This window comes from Hyla sarda, chromosome 9 (assembly GCF_029499605.1).
Source record: "Hyla sarda isolate aHylSar1 chromosome 9, aHylSar1.hap1, whole genome shotgun sequence".
Taxonomy (NCBI): domain Eukaryota; kingdom Metazoa; phylum Chordata; class Amphibia; order Anura; family Hylidae; genus Hyla; species Hyla sarda.
In genome coordinates this window covers 142,910,058-142,936,548 of record NC_079197.1, presented here as the reverse complement: position 1 = coordinate 142,936,548, position 26,491 = coordinate 142,910,058, and the positions used below count along the sequence as shown (strand labels likewise).

Here is a 26,491-nt window from a genome sequence, read left to right as displayed (position 1 = left end):
CTGTCCGTGGACGTGGCGACAGCGATGGACGGCAACATCCAGGGCAGCGGTGAGCGGCGGGGACAGGTGAGTAACCACTTCCTATACCAGGGGTCTTCAACCTGCGGACCTCCAGATGTTGCAAAACTACAACTCCCAGCATGCCCGGACACCTGTACTGGCGCTCCGGACCGTCCTCTTCAGGATCCTCTGCATCGCCGGCGCTCTCCATCGTCGTCATCGCGCACACCGTCCCGTCATCCAATAGGAGCAGAGTGCGCAGCGACATGATGACGGTGATGAAGAGACGCAGCAGAGACTGTCCGTGGACGTGGCGACAGTGATGGACGGCAACATCCAGGGCAGCGGTGAGCGGCGGGGACAGGTGAGTAACCACTTCCTATACCAGGGGTCTTCAACCTGCGGACCTCCAGATGTTGCAAAACTACAACTCCCAGCATGCCCGGACAGCCGTTGGCTGTCCGGGCATGCTTGGTGTTGTAGTTTTGCAACATCTGGAAGTCCGCAGGTTGGAGACCACTGTCCTATACTTTACATTGCACAGATCCCTCAACATACGATGGTTTCAACTAACGATGGTCCATTTGGAACGGATTACCATCATATGTTGAGGGACCACTGTACTGGGCATTGCACCGCCGCTATCAACTGCAGTCTGGGTGTTACTACCGTACTCCTCCGGACCACCTTTTCTTCTTCCAGTCTACGATGTTTTATTATTAGACCGGTAAGTATTACAGGAGGTGAGAGGAGGCCTACCGCTTTGTATTTTTAGTAGTGTTTGTAGTTGGAGAACCCTTTTAAACTATGACTCCGCAGCCATATAATCTTTGCAGGTTTTGGCATGTAGATACTGATCTCCTGTCTGTTCTTCTTGCAGCCGGGAGACTTACAACTCCTTGACCAACTGGCTAACCGATGCACGGACCCTGGCCAGTCCCAACATTATCATTATTTTATGTGGGAACAAGAAGGATTTGGAAGCAGAGCGAGAGGTGACATTTTTAGAGGCATCCCGGTTTGCCCAGGAAAATGGTGAGATTCCAGTCATAATAAAGCCACAACGGGTCCTTTCACGCCAAAGTCTGATCGTTTGTTGTGTGTGCCACTCATTTTTCATTAAAGGGGTATTCCAGGGAAAAACTTTTTTTTATATATCAACTGGCTCCAGAAAGTTACACAGATTTGTAAATTACTTCTATTAAAAAATCTTAATCCTTTCAGTACTTATGACCTTCTGAAGTTAAGGTTGTTCTTTTCTAAGTTCTCTCTGATGACACGTGTCATGGGAAACGCCCAGTTTAGAAGAGGTTTGCTATGGGGATTTGCTTCTAAACTGGGCGGTTCCCGAGACACGTGTCATCAGAGAGCACTTAGAAAAGAACAACCTTAACTTCAGAAGCACATAAGTACTGAAAGGATTAAGATTTTTTTCATAGAAGTAATTTACAAATCTGTTTAACTTTCTGGAGCCAGTTGATAGATATATATATATATAAGTTTTTTTCCTGGATAACCCCTTTAAGCAGAACAAGCATGTGTATGCCAACAGCTATCTATAAAGTATGGCCTCCAATCCCCTTTCCTCCCTGTTCAGGTGGCCTCTGTTGGCCATATCTAGGCAGGGACTGAACAAAGTTTACTTGGAATTGCAGAAACAATATTCAATCAGCCATATTTAACATAGATTAACCCTCTCAATATATTTAATCAGAACAGCTCTATTATAATGAATGAGCTGCCCCTTATAAAAGGCAAATTGTAACCATTCTTCTGCGGTTAAACAATAGAGCTTCTGTGTCTTTATGTTTTACTGATTTAGGTCTTTACTTCGCTCAGTGATTGACAACCTTTCCTGTATGAGTATGCAACAAAGATATCTGCCAATCACTGATTAGACCCACCCACTGGACTCCTAAGCCCAGAATAAGCTGAGACTTAAAGGGGTACTCCGCTGCTCAGCTTTTGGAACAAACTGTTCCGAACGCTGGAGCTGGCGCCGTGAGCTCGTGATGTCATAGTCCCACCCCCTCACGACGTCACGCCCCGGCCCCTCAATGCAAGTCTATGGGAGGGGGCGTGACATCCGCCACGCCCCCTCCCATAGACTTGCATTGAGGGGGCGGGGCTATGAAGTCACAAGCTCCCGGCTCCAGCGTTCGGAACAGTTTGTTCCAAATGCTGAGCAGTGGAGTACCCCTTTTTAAACTTTTGGAATGTCGTCCAGACATGTCAAAAGTTTAGGAAGCATCGGGTCTTAGTCCTGAGACCCACTGCAATTGTACGTTTATAACCTGGTGAAGTGCACGGTAGCGAGCCTCAATCGCTGACTGATTGCCGAAGCCAACTAATTCTCTCTGTTATAGTCTATGGAGAGCATCAATAGTCTATGGAAAGCATCAAGACTGAAACCCGTTGTGAGTAAAACTTTTGACATGTCTGGATGACCTGCCAAATGTTTATATAACTTACAGTAATGCTTTAAATAAAAAAAAATACACCAAAACTATTTCAGTCTGCTCCGCTCCTCCTGCTCTATATCATGATGTCAGTAGGTCAGACTGTATGTTCCATGTGATAGGTTCCCTTTAAAAGAGCATATAAAATCTCGCTGTCCAGAATTGGAAATCTCCATTGAAATATCTTTTTAATTCTTAAAATTTTGTTTTCACAGACTTGATGTTCCTAGAAACAAGTGCATTGACTGGAGAGAACGTGGAGGAAGCCTTCCTAAAATGTGCCCGGACAATATTGAATAAAATTGATTCAGGTATGTGAGAGCTTCACATGCAGTAGAAGGATTCATCTCTGATTAAGAGCGCGCATGTGCTCAAGACACGTCTAGAGAATGGACTGTGTGCAACACATTTGTGTGTTATTTTTTTTTACGTTTAAAGGAGTACTCTGCTGGAAAAAATTTTTTCTTTTAAATCAACTGGTGCCAGAAAGTTAAACAGATTTGTAAATGACTTCTATTAAAAAATCTTAAACCTTCCAGTACTTATCAGCTGCTGTATAGTACAGAGGAAGTTCTTTTCTTTTTGAATTTCCTTTCTGTCTGACCACAGTGCTCTCTGCTGACACCTCTGTCAATGTCAGGAACTGTCCAGAGTAGGAGAAGTTTGCTATAGGGATTTGCACCTGCTCTGGACAGTTCCTTAAAGCGTGTATATATATATATATATATATATATATATATATATATATATCACTCAGTACCTAATCCTGACCATGTACATCTAATTTTTATGTGTCTAGCACCTTTGTTTATTTTTTTATTACACTTTTAATTTAGCTCACTAGTCTAAATTCCTCTCAAAGGGAGGGGGCGTGGCCTCACTGTGCAGGTCTCCGCCCCCTCCCTCAGTTTGCTGTCTGCTCACATCTCCCCTAGCATTAGCAAAACTACAACTCCCAGCTTGTCCTCACTGACAGTAGCGGGACACAAGATGACAGTGGGAGGATTTTTCCTCCAGCTAGGAGCCCTGTGCTTACAGCTGTCAATCAAGGAAGTGTGTCCATGACATAGGTGATGAGGCATGGACACAGCAGGACTAGTATGTGTCCAAGCAGGCAGGGGGGCAGTTGTTTGACTGGATTTTTCAGTATAAAATACTGAACATTTTCTAATGAAAGCAATTGCAAAACCTATTGGTTATACGTGCTTTACAACATATCAAAAGTTTTAGTATCTGACAGTGCCCATTTAAATGGGCAGAGATGTCAGCAGAGAGCACTGTGGTCAGACAGAAAGGAAATTCAAGAAGAAAAGAACTTCCTGTGGAACATACAGCAGCTGATTAGTACTGGAAGGGTTAAGATTTTTTAATTGAAGTCATTTACATATCTGTTTAACTTTCTGGCACCAGTTGATTTAAAAAAAAAAAATAAAAAATTTCCAGCGGAGTACCCCTTTAAATGTAATGAATGAAGACACAGGGCCTCATTTACTAAGAGGGGAGTGGAGTTTTCTTTGTGGGTTTTTATTCCTGACAGGTATTTTTCATGGTATTTCCTAATGTTGTGCTTTACCCTACGTTTTTCTATTTTTTACACATGCTCTGAGTTGCCAGTTTTTCCAGAGCTCAAATTCTTCCGAAAATGTTGGAGACACGCCTCTTTCAGAGACACCCCCCTTTCCCCTGGCAGCCATGCCCCTTTTCATGTTAAAGTAAAGAGTTATTGTGTTTTTTTTATTAGGGTTTTTTTAATTTTTTGTTGCAAATTCTGGCACGTGACACAAAAACCCTTTAAGATCTACTAGGAAAAGCCTAAGTAAATAAGGCCCACAGTTTGCATTTGAGACCTGGATAAAGTCTTGTATCTTTATTGTGAGGTAAGCTGGATATGTTTATTGTTGGACATAAAGATAGAAGGTTTAGCTTTCTACCGATTCAATGGATTTTGGTGACAGATCCTATCATTAATGGTATATGATTATTAACAAGTTCTTTTCTGTCTGACCACAGTGCTCCCTGCTGCCACCTCTGTCTGTGTCAGGAACTGTCCAGAGTAGGAGCAAACTCCCACATCATACCTCTACTGCTCTGGACAGGTGCTGACAAGGACAGTCGGGGTAGCAGAGAGCAGTGTGGTCAGGTTAGAAAGAACTACACAACTTCCTCCGTAGGATACAGCAGCTGATAAGTACTGGAAAGCTTAAAGGGGTACTCCGCTCCTGCACATTTTATCCCATATGGGACCCTCCGCGATCTCCCTGCAGCACCCGGCATTCGTTTAGAACGTCGGCTGCGGCACTGGAGGCTCCTCACGCCACGCCCCCTCAATGCAAATCTGCCGTGCCAAGTGGCCGTGACATCACGAGCCTCCGGCACCGCATCACCAGTCGTCCGGCACGGAGTGAACTTCACTCCATGCATCAGATGACTGGGGTACCGCAACAGAGTTCACGGGGGTTCCAGTGGCGGGACCCCCGCAATCTAACATCTTATCCCCTATGCTTTGGATAGGGGATAAGATGTCTAGAGGTGGAGTACCCTTTTAAGATTTTTTAATAGAAGTAATTTACAAATCTGTTTAGCTTTCTGGTACCAGTTGATTTAAAAAAAAATAAAAAAAATTTGCACCGGAGTACCCCTTTAAATATAATTTGTGCCACACGCAACCATTTACAATGTTTCATTAGAGGATTTCAGCGGGATAGTACATGTCACGGATTCAGTGTGGTGCAGGCTGCTGGGGCTCCTGGGCTTTGGGGTCGGCGATCCAGGATATCAGTGTGACATAGAGGATCTAATCCATAATGTCAGTCAGTCACAGGGGCCGTGTCCTCCTAATCCTGTTAATCCAGGAACATCATGTTACTATTTATGCAGCGCGGTGTACGTTCATACAGGGAGGCATGTACTTCTGGGGTTAACTATTATAGCTATGATGTTACCCATAGCCGAAATGTTACCGTGTTTGTCCTCGGAGTGTAGTACCTACCCACAATAAAGTGAGAGAAGCAAGGAAGGCATAGCTTGTAACTATATTCTTGAACGCTAGTCTCCTCAGTACGGTGTTTCCCAACCAGGGTGCCTCCAGCTGTTTTGCAAAATTACAACTCTTTATATTCTTGAACGCTAGTCTGCTCAGTATGGTGTTTCCCAACCAGGGTGCCTCCAGCTGTTTTGCAAAATTACAACTCTCAATATTCTTGAATGCTAGTCTGCTCAGTACGGTGTTTCCCAACCAGGGTGCCTCCAGCTGTTTTGCAAAATTACAACTCTCAGCAAGCCCGGACAGCCAAAGGCTGTCCGGGCATGCTGAGAGTTGTAATTTTGCAAAACAGCTGGAGACACACTGATTGGGAAACCCTTCCTCATTATAAAAATGGGAATGCAGATGCAGTCCACAGTGGACTGAACAGTTGCCGTGGCAGCCGTACCACATTCAGCGGAGTTCTGTTCATCAAAAAAGCGTGTTATATTTGCCTCAGCAACTATACCGCCCCCAGCGTGGCCTGCGTCAGCCCACGCTAAAGCTAAAGATCGTGCAGGCCTGAAACGTGGGACTTGCACTTTAAAGGGGTACTCCGCTCCTAGACATCTTATCCCCTATCCAAAGGATAGGGGACAAGATGTCTGATCGCGGGGGTCCTGCAGCTGGGACCCCACTATCTCTGTGCAGCATCCGGTGTTCGTTTAGAACACTGGGTGCGGGCGGCGGGGGTCTTGATGTCACGGCCACGCCCTTCATGATGTCAAGCCAAGTCTATGGGACATTGGGGGGGGGGCGTGGCTCGACGTCACGAAGGGCGTTGCCGTGATGTCACAACCTCCGCTCCAAGCATTCGGAACAAAATGTTTTGAACCCTGAGGCAGCGGAGTACCCCTTTAACAGACCTGTTTTCCCAGCAAATACTTTTTTTTTGTTCAAGACTTCAAAGCTTGGTAGTAGACTACACTTTTGAGTCTTGGGGAAATGTAATGTGAATGAGGCCTAAGTGGAACGTGGAGCTACAAGAAGTGCTGTACTGGAGAACAGCTGGGGCAGGGATGTCTGCCTTACAAGCTGCTGCATTTCTTCATTCAGCTTTCTTAGGGATAGCCCAGCTATGTTTATGTTCTGGATAACGCCTTTAACCCCTTTTAAGGTTTATTTATTTATTTATTTTTTTCGTTTTCGCGTAGCCGAATTCAGAAAGCATTAACTTTATTATTTTCCTGTCATGTGACCGTGCTTGTTCTTCTGTGTTTTTTTGCAGGATGAGTTGTATTTTTTAGTGCCACGTTTCAAGGGGTATAAGTAACTTGATTATAGAGGTACTCCAGTGAAATAAAATGTATGGATCAGGGATACATTTTATTTCCACGGAGTACCTCTTTAATCAATTAGTTACTTCTGATCACTGGTTTAGTGACGATAAGCTTCACCCCCTGCTCCCGGGGATGATAAACGTATTCCTTATCCCTTATCCTTTGGATAGGGGATAAGTTTTGTTTTCCCAGAGCAATCCCTTTTAACTTTCACTCTAGGGGGAATTAAAGGGGTTATCCAGGAAAAAAAACTTTTTTTCTATATATTAACTGGCAACAGAAAGTTAAACAGATTTGTAAATTACTTCAATTAAAAAATCTTAATCCTTTCAGTACTTATGAGCTGCTGAAGTTGAGTTATTCTTTTCTGTCTATGGTCTCTCTGATGACACCTGTCTTGGGAACTGTCCAGAGTAGAAGCAAATCCCCATAGCAAACTTCTTCTACTCTGTGCAGTTCCTGAGACAAGCAGAGATGTCAGCAGAGAGCACTGTTGCCAGACAGAAAACAACAACTCAACTTCAGCAGATGATAATTATTGGAAGGATTAAGATTTTTAATAGAAGTAATTTACAAATTTGTTTAACTTTCTGGAGCCAGTTGAGATATATATATATATATATATATATATATATATATATATATATATATATATATAAAAATCAGCAATCCTGATTTTTTTTTTATAAATAAATATATGTGTGTGTGTGTATATATATATATACACACAGCAACAGAAGAGTGCAGCAGCACACTGCCAGCACAAAGATATAGATGAAACATGAATATGCAGATAAAACATGGAGAGCTATACAGCTATGGTGTAATAGATGCAAATGTGAAACTATGAAATAGTGAGGCACTTAGCTCGCAAATTTGTCTCCGCCGGCGGTCAAATAGCTTGGACCGTCCCACCGCGATAAGGTGGCCTCATTGGGACGGACCCTACACTGTGAATATGCCTCTGTGTGAACAGTTCAGATATATATATATATATATATATATATATTAACAATTGTACTATTTACTGTGCTGCCTGAATCATGAATAAATGTGCTATCTTTACCACTCTGCACATAAGTAGAACATTTAAAGGGGTACTCCGGTGAAAACCTTTTTTCTTTTAAATCAACTGGTGGCAGAAAGTTAAACATATTTGTAAATTACTTCTATTAAAAAAAATCTTAATCCTTCCAGTACTTATTAGCTGCTGAATGCTATAGAGGAAATTCCTTTCTTTTTGGAACACTGATGACATCACGAGCACAGTGCTTTCTGCTGACATCTCTGTCCATTTTAGCAACCGTGCATAGCAGATGTATGCTAAGGGCAGCATGGTGGCTCAGTGGTTAGCACTGCTGCCTCGTAGTGCTGGGGACTTAGGTTCAAATCCCACTAAGGACAACAATAAATAAAGCGTTATTATTATTATTATAATAACGTCAGCAGAGAGCACTGTGCTCGTGATGTCATCAGAGAGCATTCCAAAAAGAAAAGAATTTCCTCTGTAGTATTCAGCAGCTAATAAGTACAGGAAGGATTAAGATTTTTTAATAGAAGTAATTTACAAATATGTTTAACTTTCTGCCACCAGTTGATTTAAAAGAAAAAAAGGTTTTCACCGGAGTACCCCTTTTAATGGAAAGAAAAATACATGTTATAATTTGCACTTCAAGAGCCATATGTATTTTATATACTCCTTTATGTTGGACTATCAATGACATGCAAGCATATGATTGGTAATCAGGTTCGCCTTTTTATGTACTTTTTGCTAAAGTTGTATTTATTTATCTTTTTTGTTATCTAGGAGAGCTGGATCCTGAGAGGATGGGATCTGGGATCCAGTATGGTGAAGCCTCACCGCGGCATGCAAAGCACACGCATGGAACACAGCTACAGAACAGGCAGCAGTGCAGCTGTTAGTGAGAAAGGTAACTGGAATAAATGACATAGAGACATTAAGAAAATCATCTTCGGGGGGGGGGGGGGGTCTTGCAGAGTAAAGGGTTGAAGATGGCCATAAAGATAAATAACTGTTGTCAGCAGCTTTACTGCTTAAGGAAGCACTCCAGATTTTTTTTTTTTCCTTATATAGTGTAGATCAGTGTTTCCCAACCAGGGTGCCTCCAGATGTTGCAAAACTACAACTCCCAGGATGACTGGACAGCCTTTGGCTGTCCAGGCATTCTGGGAGTTGTAGTTTTGCAACACCTAGAGGTACCCTGGTTGGTAAACACTGGTGTAGACTATTAAAAAATAACTCTGAGGGTTTCGTGTATGCTTTGTGCTCTCCTATTTTAACTAATGTGGCAGGCATTACTTATTGATTTCTATTTACCCACTAAAATTATTTTGTAATCCGGCCTACATTTCCCATAAATCCTCTGGCTTTACAAAGAGAGTGGGTGGAGTCTCATCACTGCACCTTTCCCTACTGAGATCACCCAGCTAGGCTCCAGCAGCTTTAACTGCTGAGACTCATAAGTGAGTTGGTATCAGTTCACCTTATGTGCCATTTTGATGCATTTTCCTTTTCAAATTGTGTTTTTAGAGAAACATTACCATAAGGGGAAGGTGGTTTGATGGGTAACAGTCAAGCTGTGCTATCAGGCTGTTCACATATTACTGCATTTTTGTAGCATTTTTTCCCGGAGTCTCAGGGAAGGTACACTGCTCAAAAAAATAAAGGGAACACAATGTAACTCCAAATCAATCACACTTCTGTGAAATCACACTGTCCATAGGCAATAAGCAAGACACCCCCAATAAAGGAGTGGTTCTGCAGGTGGTGACCACAGACCACTTCTCAGTCCTTATGCTTCCTGGCTGATGTTTTGGTCACTTTTGAATGGTGGCGGTGCTTTCACTCTAGTGGTAGCATGAGACGGAGTCTACAATCCACACAAGTGGCTCAGGTAGTGCAGCTCATCCAGGATGGCACAACAATGCAAGCTGTGGCAAGAAGGTTTGCTGTGTCTGTCAGCGTAGTGTCCAGAGCATGGAGACGCTGCCAGGAGACAGGCCAGTACATCAGAAGACGTGGAGGAGGCCGTAGGAGCGCAACAACCCAGCAACAGGCCACTACCTTTGTTTTTGTGCAAGGAGGACCAGGAGGAGCACTGCCAGAGCCCTGCAAAATGACCTCCAGCAGGCCACAAATGTGCATGTGTCCACTCAAACAGTCAGAAAAAGACTCCATGAGGGTGGTATGAGGGCCCGACGTCCACAGGTGGGGGTTGTGCTTACAACCCAACACCGTGCAGGACATTTGCCAGAGAACACCAAGATTGGCAAATTCACCACTGGCGCCCTGTGCTCCTCACAGATGAAAGCAGGTTCACACTGAGCAGGTGTGACAGACGTGACAGAGTCTGGAGACGCCGTGGAGAACGTTCTGCTGCCTTCAGCATCCTCCAGCATGACCAGTTTGGCAGTGGGTCAGTAATGGTGTGGGGTGGCATTTCTTTTGGGGGCCGCACAGCCCTCCATGTGCTTGCCAGAGGTAGCCTGACTGCCATTAGGTACCGAGATGAGATCCTCAGACCCCTTGTGAGACCATATGCTGGTGCATTTGGCCCTGGGTTCCTCCTAATGCAATACAATGCTAGACCTCATGTGGCTGGAGTGTGTCAGCAGTTCCTGCAAGAGGAAGGTATTGATGCTATGGACTGGCCCGCCCGTTCCCCTGAATCCGATTGAGCACATCTGGGACATCATGTCTCGCTCCATCCACCACAGACTGTCCAGGAGTTGGCGGATGCTTTAGTCCAGGTCTGGGAGGACATCCCTCAGGAGACCAGCCACCACCTCATCAGGATCATGCCCAGGTGTTGTAGGGAGGTCAGACGGGCACGTGGAGGCCACACACTACTGAGACTCATTGTGACTTGTATTAAGGACATTACATAAAGTTGGATCAGCCTGTAGTGGGGTTTTCCACTGTGATTTTGAGTGTGACTCCATATCCAGACCTCCAGGGGTTGATAAATTTGATTTCCATTGATAATTTTTGTGTGATTTCGTTGTCAGCTCATTCAACTATGTAAAGACGAAAGTATTTCATACAATTAGTTCATTCATTCAGATCTAGGATGTGTTATCTTAGTGTTCCCTTTATTTTTTTCAGCAGTGTATATAACGACTATATATTCTGATCCTTCAGAGATAGCAGCATCCTACATATATAGCTAGTACGGGAGAGGAGAAGTCTGTGAGCAGCCAGGAGGGATCTTATAGGTGATGATGTCATCTGTAGTTCACAGGAAGTCAGCTGACCCAGGACAGACCACTTCCTCTGACACATTAAACACTGTTATTTTCTGTGGGTCACGCTGGTGATCACATGACTCAGCATGGATGCACCTGTGCTAGAATGAAAAAGCGAGTGCTGTAGGACTAGTGATAGTGAGTGTGCATGATATGGGCAAAAATCATATCTGCAACTGATTATAAAATACATTGATTTGTTTTGGTGCAGAAATACTGCAACTGATCTATAGCAGATTCACAAGAAATCTGCAGCATGAGATCATACCCTGAAAGGGGTTTTCCAGGAAAAAATCATTGATGGTCTATCCACAATACAGGCCATCAATAACTGATCAGCAGGGAGCCCACACCCAAGAACCCTTTCTGATCAGTTGTTCGGCACTGCTGCAGCACCCTCACAGTGAACAGGACCAGAAGCAAAGTGCTCCGTACCCTGTGTAGTTGTGGTGCTGGGCTACTGCAATGCACCTCCTATTGAAGTAAATTGGAGAAATGAACAAAATAAATCATAGAAACATAGGATGTGTCGGCAAAGGAAAACCATTTGGCCCATCTAGTCTGCCCAATATTCTGAATACTATGATTAGTCCCTGGCCCTATCTTATATGAAGGATAGTCTTATGCCTATCTCTATCTTATATGAAGGATAGCCTTATACCTATCACTATCTTATATGAAGGATAGCCGTATGCCTATCTCTATCTTATATGAAGGATAGCCTTATACCTATCTCTATCTTATATGAAGGATAGCCTTATGCCTATCACTATCTTATATGAAGGATAGCCTTATACCTATCTCTATCTTATATGAAGGATAGCCTTATGCCTATCTTATATGAAGGATAGCCTTATACCTCTCCCTATCCTATATGAAGAATAGCCTTATGCCTATCACTATCTTATATGAAGGATAGCCTTATACCTATCTCTATCTTATATGAAGAATAGCCTTATGCCTATCTATATCTTATATGAAGGATATCCTTATACCTCTCCCTATCCTATATGAAGAATAGCCTTATGCCTATCACTATCTTATATGAAGGATAGCCTAATGCCTATCCCATGCATGCTTAACCTCTCGGGACGCCCGTGGGAATTTCGGTCCCCGCCACTTGTCCGGAATTGAAGGCCACGTGTGTTTACAAAGCCCCCATAGTGCCAGAACGATGGACACCCCTTCCCCCACATGTGACCCCATTTTGGAAACTACACCCCTCACGGAATGTAATAAGGGGTACAGTGAGCATTTATGCCCCACAGGTGTCTGACAGATTTTTGGAACAGTGGTCCGTGAAAATGAAAAATGTAATTTTTTATTTGCACAGCCCACTGTTCCAAAGATCTGTCAAATGCTAGTGGGGTGTAAATACTTACTACACCCCTTATTACATTCTGTGAGGGGTGTAGTTTCCAAAATGGGGGTCACATGTGGGGGGGGGGGGTTCCACTGCTCTGGCACTAAGGGGGCTTTGTAAACGCACAAGGCCCCTGACTTCCATTCCAAACAAATTCTCTCACCAAATGCTCAATGGCGCTCCTTCTCTTCTGAGCATTGTAGTTTGCCCACAGAGCACTTTACATCCACATATGGGGTTATACATTTTGGGGGGCATTTTCTCCTATTACACCTTGTAAAAATGTGAAATTTGGGGAAAAACCAGCATTTAAGTGAAATTTCTTTTTTTCATTTACACATCTGACTTTAAATCGCAAATGTCATCATATTTTGACCCCCAGACCACTATAATGGTGTCCAGATGATTATAAGGTGACTGCAGCCATTTACCTTTATTGCTGTTTGTTCTTCTTTTCTTACTAATAAAAACCTTTTATCCAAAAGTCAGGCACAGTTGGATCGGCGTGGCTTTGGGTTCGCCATGCCCCGCCGTCACGCCTATCCTGCCTTCCAGCACTGGGACCGCTGTATCTTACTACACAGTGCATCCACAGCGCTTACGCCTGTCACGTCAGCTCTAACGTGTGCCGCCACGTCTTGAATTGACAGAGCGAGCACTCGCTCCCAACGTCTGTGCGCTCAGTGCGGATGTGCTGTACTAGAGGCACTGAGCGCACAGACGTTGGGAGCGAGTGCTCGCTCTGTCAATTCAGGACGCGGCGGCACAGATTAGAGCTGACGGGACAGGCGCAAGCGCTGTGGATGCACTGTGTAGTAAGATACAGCGTTCCCAGCGCTGGAAGGCAGGATAGGCATGACAGTGGGGCATGGTGAACCCCAAGCCACGCCGATCCGACTGTGTCTGACTTTTGGTTTTTATTAGTAAGAAAAGAAGAACAAACAGCAATAAAGGTAAATGGCTGCAGTCACCTTATAGTCATCTGGACACCATTATAGTGGTCTGGGGGTCAAAATATGATGACAGTTGCGATTTAACGAAAAGTCGTCAAACATCTATGGGGCATTAAGGCTCACTGGACCCCTTGTTACATCCCTTGAGGGGTGTAGTTTCCAAAATAGTATGCCATGTTGTTTGTTTTTTTTTTATTTTTTTGCTGCTCTGGCACCATAGGGGCTTCCTAAATGTGACATGCCCCCAAAAAAACATTTCAGCAAAATTCACTCTCCAAAATACCATTGCCGCTCCTTCCCTTCTGAGCCCTCTAGTGCACCCACAGAGCACTTGACATACACTTATGAGGTATTTCCTTACTCGAGAGAAATGGGGTTACAAATTTTGGGGGGCTTTTTTCTCCTATAACCCCTTGTAAAATAAAAAAATAAAAAAAGGCTCTACAAGAACATGCAAGTGTAAAAAAAAAAACAAAAAAAAAAAAAAAAAGAGGAGCAGTATCCACAGAAAGAAAATGAAGACCGCACTCACCAATCCAGGGAACTGTGTTCGCTTTATTCAGGAACATACACGGCAGCAGTCAACGTGCAAGACATAGTTCCAAACAGCAACAGGTAAGGATAGTGGGGCGAGTGAATCGCTATCCTTACCTGTTGCTGTTTGGAACTATGTCTTGCACTTTGACTGCTGCCGTGTATGTTCCTAAATAAAGCTAACACAGTTCCCTGGATTGGTGAGTGCGGTCTTCATTTTCTTTCTCTGGATACTGCTAATGCATTTGTGCATCTTGTACCCCCCACCGGGAACTAGGTTTCACAGCCTTGTATACTCGATAGTGGTGATCTGAAGAGGTTCGTGAGTGGTGCCGCCGCACACATTGGTTCTACTTGTACACGTGTAAAAAATGAAGATTTAGAATTTTCTCTCTCACTTTGCTGCTATTCCTGTGAGACACCTAAAGGGTTAACCAACTTACTGAATGTCATTTTGAATACTTTGAGGGGTGCAGATTTTATAATGGGGTCATTTATGGGGTATTTCTAACATGAAAGCTCTTCAAATCCACTTCAAAACTGAACTGGTCCCTGAAAAATTCCGAAATTTTTGTGGAAAATTGCTGCTATACTTTGAAGCCCTCTAATGTCTTCAAAAAGTAAAAACATGTCAACGTTATGATGCCAACATAAAGTAGACATATTGTTTATGTGAATCAATGTATAATTTATATAATTTATTGGGAATATCCATTTTCCTTACAAGCAGAGAGTTTCAAAGTTACAAAATGCAACATTTTCAAAATTTTCATAAAATTTTGGGATTTTTCACCAAGAAAGGATGCAAGTAGCGACAAAAATGAACCCCTAAGTTAAAGTAGAATATGTCAGGAAAAAAAATTCTTGGAATCAGAATGAAAGGTAAAAGCATCCCAGAGTTATTAATGCTTAAAGTGACAGTGGTCAGATTTCCAAAAAAGGGCTGCGTCCTTAAGGTGAAAATGAGCTGCATCCTTAAGGGGTTAAACTCCTTCACTGTATTTGCAGCGACCACTTCTGCAGGAAGGCTATACCATGCATCCACTACTCTCTCAGTAAAGTAATACTTCCTGATATTACTGCAGAAACCTTTGCCCCTCTAATTTAATCCGATGTCCTCTTGTTGTAGTTTTTCTTCTTTTTCCAGGTATTGAAGACTAATAATATTGTGTTTTTGTCTCCGCAGCCATCTGCCTGTGAATATGTTACTGAGGAGAAACACTTTTCATCATGCTCAGATTAGACTGCACGCACCCCTGACTTACTGCACTTACCCTGTATGAAAGAATAGCTCACCTGTCTCCTCCTACGTCCTTGTGTTTAGCAGCCCCTTATGACGGCCAGTTTCCTGATATGGCTCCCTAAACGCAGCCCAGATATTGGCAAATGCTGCTTCCTGCCTGTGTCCTCCATATACCTTATCCAAGGAAGAGGAACAGCCTAAAATATGACAAAAGGGAGTGATGTAAATATACTCCTACTGAAAGACCGGCGTGGATGACTTGACCCCATGCGCATTCCGTCCATAGTCGCCTGCTGCCCACCCCTTGCTATAATACACATGTGCCATTCAGTAGTCTTATCCCACAGTTCTGTGCTGCTTAAGAAATGTGATTATTCTCCTCTTCTGCCATATTCCATTTTTTATTTTTATTTTTTTTAAGGACTTCACCATAGAAATGCTAAGACCTGCTATACAAATCGCTGGCTGGAAATTGGTTAACTTATTTGTTCACATCCGCCTTACGTGTGGTTTATGCTTTTGAATTTCCTATGTTTTCCTGTACATTATAAATTTAGCTCTTTTACAGTGCGTTTTTTGAAAATTTTCAGACCCTTTAACTTTTTTTTACATTTTGTTATGTTGCAGCATTGAACATAAATTAAAAAAAAACATATATACATATATACTATAAATAAAAGTCAAAAAATTGGCATGGACATAAGTATTCAGATTCTTTCCTATGACACTTGAAATGTAGCTCTGGGGCCTCCCATTTCTCTTCATCATCTCTGAGATGTTTCCCCACCTTCATTTGAGTTACCTGAGGTAAAATCAGCTGATTGAACATGATTTGGAAATGCCCTGTCTATATAGAGTCTTACAACCCCAGAGCCAGGAGGGGTATAGAACTGCCTGTAAAGCTCGGAAACAGGATTGTGTGGAGCATTGGTCTGGAGAGGGGTCCGAATTTATTTTCTGCTGCACTGCATGTTTCCAAGAGCACTGTGGTCACCATAATCCTTGTGCTTAAAGGGGTACTCCGCCCCTAGACCTCTTATCCCCTATCCACAGGCTAGGGGATAAGATGTTTGATTGCGGGGTCCCGCTGCTGGTCGATCTCAGCTGCGGCGATCTCTGCTGCAGCACACCAGACATTCGGTGCACAGAGCGAACTTCGCTCAGTGCCGGATGACTGATGATGCGGGGCGGAGGCTTGTCACGGCCAAGCCCCACTCGTGATGTCATGGCCACGCCCTCCTCCATTCAAGTCTATGGGAGGGGGCGTGGCTGCCATCACGCCCCCTCCCATAGACTTGCATTGAGGGGGCGTGGTCATGACGTCACGAGCCTCCGGCGCTGCACCTGACGCTCTAAACAAATGCGGGGTGCAGCAAGGAGATGGGGATAGGGGTAAGATGTCTAGGGGTGGAGTACCCCTTTAAGGCTGTGTTAACAAGTGGAGTTTCATTAGCGATACTTTTGTGGTACTGTGTGCATTTTTTATTGAAAATGTCTGAAATCGAGAGATAAATGGCGCATTTCCGAGCAATTTGCATCGTCATAATGAAATAGTGCAACGTTTAAGGCGATTTAGAAAAAGTGTTGTAAAAACGCAATGGTCCCTATCCAACCTGACAGAGCTTAGGGGGATCTGCAATGGAGAATACCAGAAAAGGACCAAATCAAGACGTGTAAACCCTGTGGCCTCACCCCAAAGAAGACTGGAGGCTCTTATAGCTGCCAAAAGGGCTTCAACTAAGTCCTGCGTAAGGGCTACATTGCTGAATGTCACTGCAATATTTTAGTTTTTCTTTAAAAAAAAAAAAAATTGCAAAGATTTCTAACATTCTGTGTGTTTTTTTTATTTTATTATTTTTTATTATTTTTATTTTATTATGGGGTATTGCAGTGTTTCCCAACCAGGGTGCCTCCAGGTGTTGCCAAACCACAACTCCCAGAATGCCTGGACAGCCGAAGGCTGTCCAGGCATTCTGGGAGTTGTAGTTTGGCAACACCTGGAGGCACCCTGGTTGGGAAACACTGGGGTATTGAGTGTAGAATGTTGGAGGAAATTAGATTTTTTTTTTTGCACACGCCTGCAACATAACACAATGTAAAAAAGTAAAAGGGTCTGAAAACTTTCCGAATGCATATTTTTTTTCATGAAAAAAACATTTACCACATCTCCAGAATATGCCGTCCCTATTTTTTCTTTTATTCTACTGTTCACAATAGAATTGAATGGCCCAATGTATGCGATAGATGATCTCTACAGCAACGCCTGGGATGGAAGGGAGACAAAATGATACTGTTATAAATGTATCTTTGTGTGTTATAAATACAACATGTATTAAATAAAACCTATGTAATATTTATCCATCGGCGGATCAGAGTTGTGACCATGTAATCCTTATGACACATTATCACTCATACTATCAATAAACATTTATGTGAATATATGGGGGACATAGCTGTATCGCCAGCTGCTGAGCCCCAATAAAAAGTATGACTAACCATCTCCTATGTGCCCCTTATTATATTATCATCATCTTATGGGGCAGAGGGGCCATTATCCCCTTTAGGGTCTATGGCTTGGGTGCATCTGCTACCTCTGCCCCCCTTTTTTAGCTGTGTCGCTGATTTAGGTTTTTATATAGATCTCTACATCCTCTGCTTCTGTACTCTTTACCTCTGCGGGCCTTATAAATAGTCAGGCTCTGTACTTGGCTTCCTCAGGCCTATAGATTTCAGTAGAACAGTTGTGTGCATGTCTGACTACTGCTTCATTCAACTAGGGGGACATGGAACACCCCATTCTCATTATATATGGGGTCCCAACAGTCAGACCCTCGCTGATAATGTACTCACTTAAAGGGGTACTCCAGCCCTAAGACATCTTGTGCCCTATCCAAAGGATAGGGGATAAGATGTGTGACCGTGGGGGTCCCACCACTGGGGACCCCCGCAATCTTGCATTCGGCACCCACCTCCCTGAGCTGCACGCTGCGCTGCCAGCTCACAAACTGCCGGGTGCCGACCACAGGGCCGGAGTATCGTGACGCCACGACTCTGCCCCCTTGAGACGTCAGCCCCCGCCCCCGCTATGCAAGTCTATGGGAGGGGGTGTGATGGCTGATCCCATGGACTTGCACAGCGGGGGAGGGCCGAATAAAAGATTGCGGGGGTCCCCAGCGGCAAGACCCCCGCGGTCAGACATCTTATCCCCCATCCTTTGGATAGGGGATAAGATGTCTTAGGGCCGGAGTACCCTTTTAAATTCTGTTTGCCTACAGCTGTCACCAGAGGTAGTATTTCAGCATACATTTTATAGACCAAACTCAATACCTAGGAGTTTTTGTTTTTTTTAGGCATCTCCCATGGGCAACAAAAGTGCACAAGGGTTCGTTCTATCCCAAGCCCTTTTTCAAAAGGAGAGGGGCCCCTATAAACCTTCCCTTCCAGGAAAAGTTGACTTTCATTTTTAAAAAGGCATCTAAAGCAGTGGTTCTTAACATTTTTCATGACTGTACCTCCAAAGGGTGAAAGTATGTCCGCAGGTATCCCTTGCACGTAAGTTTGCGCAGAACTTATGCGCAAAGGGGTATCCGTGGACAAAATAAGTAATAAAAGTACTTAATTTCATAGTGGCATGTGCTTACCTTTTTAATGTGATACTTAAAGGGGTACTCTGGCCCTGAGACATCTAAACCCCTATCCAAAGGATGGGGGATAAGATGTCTCACCGCGGGGATCCTGCCGCCTGGGACCCCCGCAATCTTCTATTTGCCACCCACCTGTTTAAACTGCATGCCGCGGTGCCAGCTCACAAACAGCTGGGTGGCGACCACGGGGCCAGAGTATCGTGATGTCACGACTCCGCCCGGTGTGACGTCACCCCCAGCCCCCACTATGCAAGTCTATGGGAGGGGGCGTGACGGCCCCCTCCATATTAATCCCTTTTTGCCATTATTCCCCCCCCCCCCCCTCCATTTAAATCCCCATGTGCCATTTTCCCCCCCTCTGATCCCCATGGGCCATTATTCCCCCCTCTGATCCCCATGGGACAATATATGAGATACATACAATAACACCCTCCCATACTGCGGTGTTACACTTAGTTTAATATGCTTACCAGCCCTGTGTCTATCCCGAGCGGCGGGAGTCGGAGAGCCGCACTGACGGGTGACGTCCTTCTGAGCTGTGGCGGCACCTCCGCGCAACGTCGTCGCACCTCAGGCCCAGCAGCCACTGCAGCTCATGTAAACTGCGGCATCCAATCCTCGCTCTGCGCTGACAAATACTGGCCGTTGTATTGCCGGTATTTTTCAGTGAATTGCCGTACCTCCGCATAACCCTAGGTGTACCCCTGGTTGAGAATCCCTGCTCTAATGAATGAAAGAAGCGATCTGATTGGTTGCCACAGGCAACAGGTCAACTTTTCCTCTGCACAGGCTTTGATAAATCTTCCCCAATGTTCCTCCCCTTCACATGGCTTAGAGGCGATACCAAAATTCTCCCAGCATCCATCTGGGTGCCAACCCAAGTATCAACCAAGGAGCCAATTCGTAGGCATCCCGGTAGAGACAAGGCACTGGTATAGCAGAGATGGTCAGACACACCTGTAGACCTCCAGGAGGGACAACACAAAAGGGGACTGCACCTTGGAAAATCCTAGTGAACAAAACACATGTAAAGTGGCATAGTAACAACCAAAAAGAATAATTAAATAAATGTGCCCTGTGTGTTACAGGCCGAACATCTGGCTCAATCTATCACAATTCCTCAAGTGACCGGCAGCAAGAAGGCTTTGAAATTGAACATTAGGGCCCAAATGTAAAGTTATGCATCTGGGTACTAATAACCTGCATGCATCGTATGTCTTAGGGGGGATTAAACTGGCAGAGTCACTGGTAGAGAAGGATCTGGGTGTACTTGTAGATCACAGACTACAGAATAGCATGCAATGTCAGGCTGCTGCTTCCAAAGCTGGCAGGATATTGTCATGTATCAAAAGAGGCATGGACTCGAGGGACAGGGACATAATACTCCCCCTTTATAAATCATTGGTACGGCCTCACCTGGAATATGCTGTGCAGTTTTGGTCGCCTGTTCATAAAAGGGACACTGTGGAGCTGGAAAGGGTGCAGAGACGCGCGACTAAACTAATATGGGGCATGGAACATCTTAGCTATGAGGAGCGATTAAAGGAGTTACAATTGTTTAGTCTTGAGAAGAGACGTTTAAGGGGGATATGATCAATGTATATAAGTATATAAATGGCCCATACAAAAAATATGGAGAAAAACTGTTCCAGGTTAAACCCCCCCAAAGGACGAGGGGGCACTCCCTCCGTCTGGAGAAGAAAAAGTTTAGTCTCAAGGGGCGACACGCCTGCTTTACCGTGAGGACTGTGAATTTATGGAACGGTCTACCTCAGGAACTGGTCACAGCAGGAACAATTAACAGCTTTAAAACAGGATTAGATACATTCCTGGAACAAAATAACATTAATGCTTATGAAGAAATATAAAATCCCATCCCTTCCCCAATATCGCGCCACACCCCTACCCCTTAATTCCCTGGTTGAACTTGATGGACATATGTCTTTTTTCGACCGTACTAACTATGTAAATAGGGTGAGTGAAGAATGCGCCTCTATTCAGCGGGTTTACCATCTCCAGTGAGTTCTGGTACCTCGGCTCTTACCCTATCCAGTGCAAATGGCAAGGACAAGGTCATGTAGTTGATGGGCCAGCCCGCGCACACCTGCTTGTCTCCATGTAAAGCTCCATTCCCATCTAGTATAGCTAGTCAGCCACTGTTAAGAACAAATAATACACTTGGTCTCATCCAAAAGGATGAGAAGCAAAAAGCTCCCCCTTATGGTTGACGCAGGCAGCCAGAATTCTATCAATTAAAGATAGGCCATGCAATGCTTTCTGGGAAAAAGTAATTTCAAAGAGTACTAGAGAGCAAGTTCTAAGAGAGCAAAATACTACATGGAATAAGGTCACAAAGGAAGATGTATTTATGTTTTATTCCACATGCTACTTGATTTTTTCTTCCTTGAATTTCTGGTTTATGGACATGTTAGACTGGGTTCACATTGGTGTCACCTTTTACTCTGTTCCTTTCGCTGCTGAAAAGAAAGGCATTGCTGGGAAATGCAGTAAAACAGGATGGAAAACGCACTCACCAAAAAGTTGCTGGGGTGGTAGCTTTTCTTTATTGCAGCGTGCTTGTACAAAACATACACCAGGTACAGAGATACACAGGGAGCTGTGGATGGAAACAGGCAGGGGGCGGCAACTAGTTTCGCGCACGTGGGTGCTTGCTCTGGCTCTGCGAGCCAGAGGAAGCGCCCTCGTGCGCGAAACTAGTTGCCGTGAGTGCTTTTTCCATACTGTTTTACTGTATTGTACCTGCCTGCTATCTATACTGGATTGGCGTGCAGGGGATAGTGGGGGTTCCCAGTGGCAGGACCACTACGATCAGACATATTATCCCCTATCCCTAGGGGATAAGATGTCTAGGGGCGGAGTACCCCTTTATAAATACAGTTGGCACGAAATGGTGGATCTAAAAATTACTCTGACTGAAAAGATGGAGACTAGCCATAACTTATTCTCAGCAGTGAGTTCAATTCAGTTATAGAACTCCATGATCATTGTAGCTGTAAAATGTCTGATGTCTGATTGATACAATGAATCCATTTTAGCTAATTAACCCCTTAATGACCCAGGTCGTACCTGTACGCCCGTGGGAATTTCGGTCCCCGCCGCATGCCGGGTGGGGAACGGACCGGGATGCCTGCTGAAATCATTCAGCAGGCACCCCGTGCAAACCCCCTGGAGTTTTGTGGCGATTCCGGGTCAATCGGGTCTCTGGTTACCCGGAAAAAAGGGTGAATGGAGCTATCCAAGACAGCCCCATTCACCCTTACCCAGCAGGAGTGAGGTGGCACGGTGCCATCCCACGATCATGTGATTGATCGGTCGGAATTACCGACCAATCACTGCCCTGCTGGGTGGTGATCGGGGCCGGTGGGGGTCTCCTACCTCTCCCTGGCCCGGTGGGGTTCCACTCAGAAGTGGCAGGAGCAGTGGCAGCAGCGGAGGCAATCCCTGTGGCAGGATACAGCAGGAGGTGAGGTCTGTTCACCTCCTGCTGTTGCTTAGCAACAACCCTCAGCATGCACAGCCAAAGGGCATGCTGGAAGTTGTAGTTTTGCAACATCTGGAGTTCCAACTACAACTCCCAGCATGCTTTGCTAGTCTGTGCATTCTATGAAAAAGTGTGCATCCAGCTGTTGCATAACTACAACTTCCAGCATGCCCTTAGACTGTCAATGCATGCTGAATATTGCAGTTTTGCAACAATTGGAGACACATTGGTTGTGAAACAGAGTTTGTGTCCTAACTCAGTGTTTTGCAACCAGTGTGCCTCCAGATGTTGCAAAAATACAACTCGCAGCATGCACTGAGAGACTGTACATGCTGGGAGTTTTAGTTTTGCAACAGCTGGAGGCACACTGGTTGCGAAACACTGAGAGTTAAGTAACAAACTCTCAGTGTTGCGCAACCAATGTGCCTCCAGCTGTTGCATAATTACAACCCCCCAGCATTTATGGTCTGTCAGTGCATGCTGGGAGTTGTAGTTTTTCAACAGCTGGAGGTTTGCCTCCAGGTTTGTACAGGGTACATTCACACGGGCGGGTTTACAGCGAGTTTTCTGCTGGAAGTTTGAGATGCGGCAAATTTTCCGCCGCAGTCCCTCCCAATATGAAAAACAATAAACGTCTTTTACGGCACAGTTTCAAAAACGGAGCCTCCAGCTGTTAAAAAAACAAATCCCAGTATTGCCGGACAGCCACTGACTGTCAAGGCATGCTGGGAGTTTTGCAACAGCTGGAGACACCTGATTTGGGAAACACCGCCGTAGGGTATTTTGGTGGCGGATGCAAATCCCCAAAATAGGCCTCAAATGTGCATGGCGGTCTCTCACTTCGGAGCCCGGTCGTATTTCAAGGCAACAGTTTGGGGCCACATATGGGGTATTTCTGTACTCGGGAGAAATTGTGTTACAAATTTTGGGGGGCTTTTTCTCATTTTACCCCTTAAGAAAATGTAAAGTTGGGGTCTACACCAGCATGTTAGTGTAAAAAATTTAATTTTATACACTAACATGCTGGTGTTGCCCCATACTTTTTATTTTCACAAGCGATAAAAGGAAAAAAAGATCCCCAAGATTTGTAACGCAATTTCTCTGAACTTCCCCATATGGGAATGTTAAATGCTCTGCGGGCGCACAACATGGCTCAGAAGTGAGAGCGCACCATGTACATTTGAGGTCTAAATTGGTGATTTGCACAGGGGTGGCAGATTTTACAGCGGTTCTGACATAAACGCAAAACAATAAATACCCACATGTGACCCCATTTTGGAAACTATATTTTTCATTTTCACAAGGGAGAATAGGAAAAAAGTTCCCCAAAATTTGTAGCCCCATTTCTTCTGAGTAAGAACATACCCAAAATGTGGATGTAAAGTGCCCGGCGGGCGAACTACAATGCTCAGAAGAGAAGGTGCGCCATTGGGCTCTTGGAGAGAGAATGTGTCCTAAATTGAAGGCCATGTGTGTTTACAAAGCCCCCATAGTGCCAGAACAGTGGACCCCCCCCACATGTGACCCCATTTTGGAAACTACACCCCTCACAGAATTTAATATGGGGTGCAGTGAGCATTTACACCCCACAGGTATCTGACAGATTTTTGGAACAGTGGTCCGTGAAAATGAAAAATTTTATTTTTCATTTGCACAGCCCACTGTTCCAAAGATCTGTCAAACGCCAGTAGGGTGTAAATGCTCACTGCACCCCTTATTAAATTCTGTGAGGGATGTAGTTTCCAAAATGGGGTCCCGTGTGGGGGGGGTCCACTGTTCTGGCACCACGGGGGGCATTGTAAACGCACATGGCCCCCGACTTCTATTCCAACCAAATTCTTTCTCCAAAAGCCCAATGGCACTCTTTCTCTTCTCAGCATTGTAGTTCACCCGCAGAGCACTTTACATCCACATATGGGGTATTCCCATACTCAGAAGAAATGGGGTTACAAATTTTGGGAGCTTTTTCTCCTATTAAAAATTTGGGGTATACACCAGCATTTAAGTGAAAAAAATAAAATAAAAATGTTAATTTTCACGTCCAACTTTAGCGGAAATTTGTTAAACACCTGTGGGGTGTTAAGGCTCAGTGTACCCCTTGTTAGGTTCCTTGAGGGGTGTAGTTTCCAAAATAGTATGCCATGTGTTATTTTTCGCTGTGCTGGCATTAGAGGGGCTTCGTAAATGCGACATGCCCCTCAAAAACCATTTCAGCAAAATTTGCTTTCCAAAAGCCAAATGTGACTTCTTCTCTTCTGAGCATTGTAGTGCGCCTGCAGAGCACTTGACGTCCACACATGGGGTATTTCCATACTCAGAAGAGATGGGGTTACAAATTTTGGGGGGCATTTTCTCATATTACCCCTTGTAAAAATGTAAAATTTGGGGCAAAACCAGCATTTTAGTGAAAAAAAAATTAATTTACACATCCGACTTTGCAGAAAAGTCGTCAAACACCTATGGGGTGTTAAGGCTCACTGGATCCCTTGTTATGTTTCTTGAGGGATGTAGTTTCCAAACTAGCATGCCATGTTTTTTTTTTTTTTGCTGTTCTGGCACCATAAGGGCTTCCTAAATGTGACTTGTCCCCCAAAAATCATTTCAGAAAAACTCACTCTCCAAAACCCCATTGTAGCTCCTTCCCTTCTGAGCCCTCTACTGCGCCCGCCGAACACTTTACATACACATATGAGGTATTTCCTTACTCGAGAGTAATTTTCTCCTTCACTTTGCTGCTATTCCTGTGAAACACCTAAAGGGTTAACACACTTTCTGAATGTCATTTTGGATACTTTGAGGGTGCAGTTGTTATAATGGGGTCATTTGTGGGGTATTTCTAATATGAAGGCCCCTCAAATCCACTTGAAAAAAAGAACTGGTTGCTGAAAAATTCAGATTTTGAAATTTTTGTGAAAAATTTGAAAATTGCTGCTGAACTTTGAAGCCCCCTGATGTCTTCCAAAAGTAAAAACATGTCAACTTTATGATGCAAACATGAAGTAGACATATTATATATGTGAATCAATATATAATTTATTTGTTATGTCTATTTTCGTTATAAGCAGAGAGTTTCAAAGTAAAAAAAATGCTAAATTTTCAAATTTTTCATTAAATTTTCAAATTTTTTAACCAAGAAACAATGCAAGTATCGACAAAAATTTACCACTGACATTAAGTAGAATATGTCACGAAAAAACAATCTCGGAATCAGAAAAGTAAAAGCATCCCAGAGTTATTAATGCTTAAAGTGACAGTGGTCGGATGTGCAAAAAATACCCGGGTCCTTAAGGTGAAAATGGTCTGGGTCCTTAAGGGGTTAATTTAAAAAATAGAGCCATTTTCTATAAATGTCCTGTCTGAGTTCAGCTGAGCGGTCTCACTCTTTTTATTGTATTGTATGAAAACACACAGGGTGGAAGTGGTTATTTGTATTATGGCAGGAAATCGTTCCTGTACATTCTTGTGTCTTTTATCAGATGTGACGTTGGGTCATTTTATTACACTTTAATATCCATATAGTTCATGCAATGGAATTTGACTTAGGGTGGGAACAGGTTCCCTTCCTACACAGTGGTCCCTCAAGTTACAATATTATTTGGTTGGAGGATGATCATCAATCGTTGTAATTGGTTGTAAAGTCTTTGAAATGTCAAACCAAACTAAAACCCAGCCTGCCTAATAAAACAATCAAAGCTTTAAAGGAGAACTCCAGCAAAAGTTAACTTATCCTCTATCCACTGGATAGGGGATATGTCGTAATTCAGGGGTTTACTGTACATCGAAAAATAATCAGATGTGTTTGACACCAGTGATTATAGGCCTCGCCCTGTCTTAGCAACAAAGGCTTCAGAAAAGAGAGAAAAAAGACAGGAGGACAGCGCCTAGCGTAATTCCGTGTGGAATAGGTGTAGGTGTTATGCTCACCTGGATGGATACTTGGGTTCATGCACGTAACCCCTCCGTATGGGGTACAGACAGGCAAAATTCACCTCATCACCTCAGGATGGGGGATCCGCCATTTACATTGGCTCACACAGGAAAATTCCAAGTTTGAAGCGGATCGTAAGAAAGCAGCGCCAGTGCATAAAGTTTTTTCCTGCTATATCCATTGTTAGCAACAAGATGAGTTGCTGAGTTGCCCATAGTTACCAATCAGATTGCTTCTTTCATTTTTTAAAAGGCCTCTGAAAGAAGCGATCTGATTGGTTGCTATGGGCAACTCAGC

The 26,491-nt window shown here is 44.0% G+C and overlaps 1 protein-coding gene and 1 non-coding gene across 2 annotated transcripts in view; one reads left to right on the top strand and one right to left on the bottom strand.

Moving 5' to 3' along the window:
- The window catches only part of RAB4B (RAB4B, member RAS oncogene family), a 66,303-nt gene extending 48,826 nt beyond the window's left edge, over nt 1-17,477 (top strand). Inside the window, exons 5-8 of the mRNA XM_056539403.1 lie at nt 881-1,035; nt 2,675-2,770; nt 8,569-8,692; nt 15,064-17,477. Of these exons, the coding sequence (XP_056395378.1) occupies nt 881-1,035; nt 2,675-2,770; nt 8,569-8,684 (367 nt within the window). The 3' untranslated portion in view covers nt 8,685-8,692; nt 15,064-17,477. The remainder of the gene's footprint in view (nt 1-880; nt 1,036-2,674; nt 2,771-8,568; nt 8,693-15,063) is intronic.
- A 3,311-nt stretch (nt 17,478-20,788) lies between these two features.
- LOC130292168 (U2 spliceosomal RNA) lies at nt 20,789-20,972 on the bottom strand. Its single transcript, XR_008848095.1, has one exon. It is a non-coding gene; the product is annotated as a U2 spliceosomal RNA (small nuclear RNA).
- Between the last annotated feature and the right edge of the window lie 5,519 nt (nt 20,973-26,491).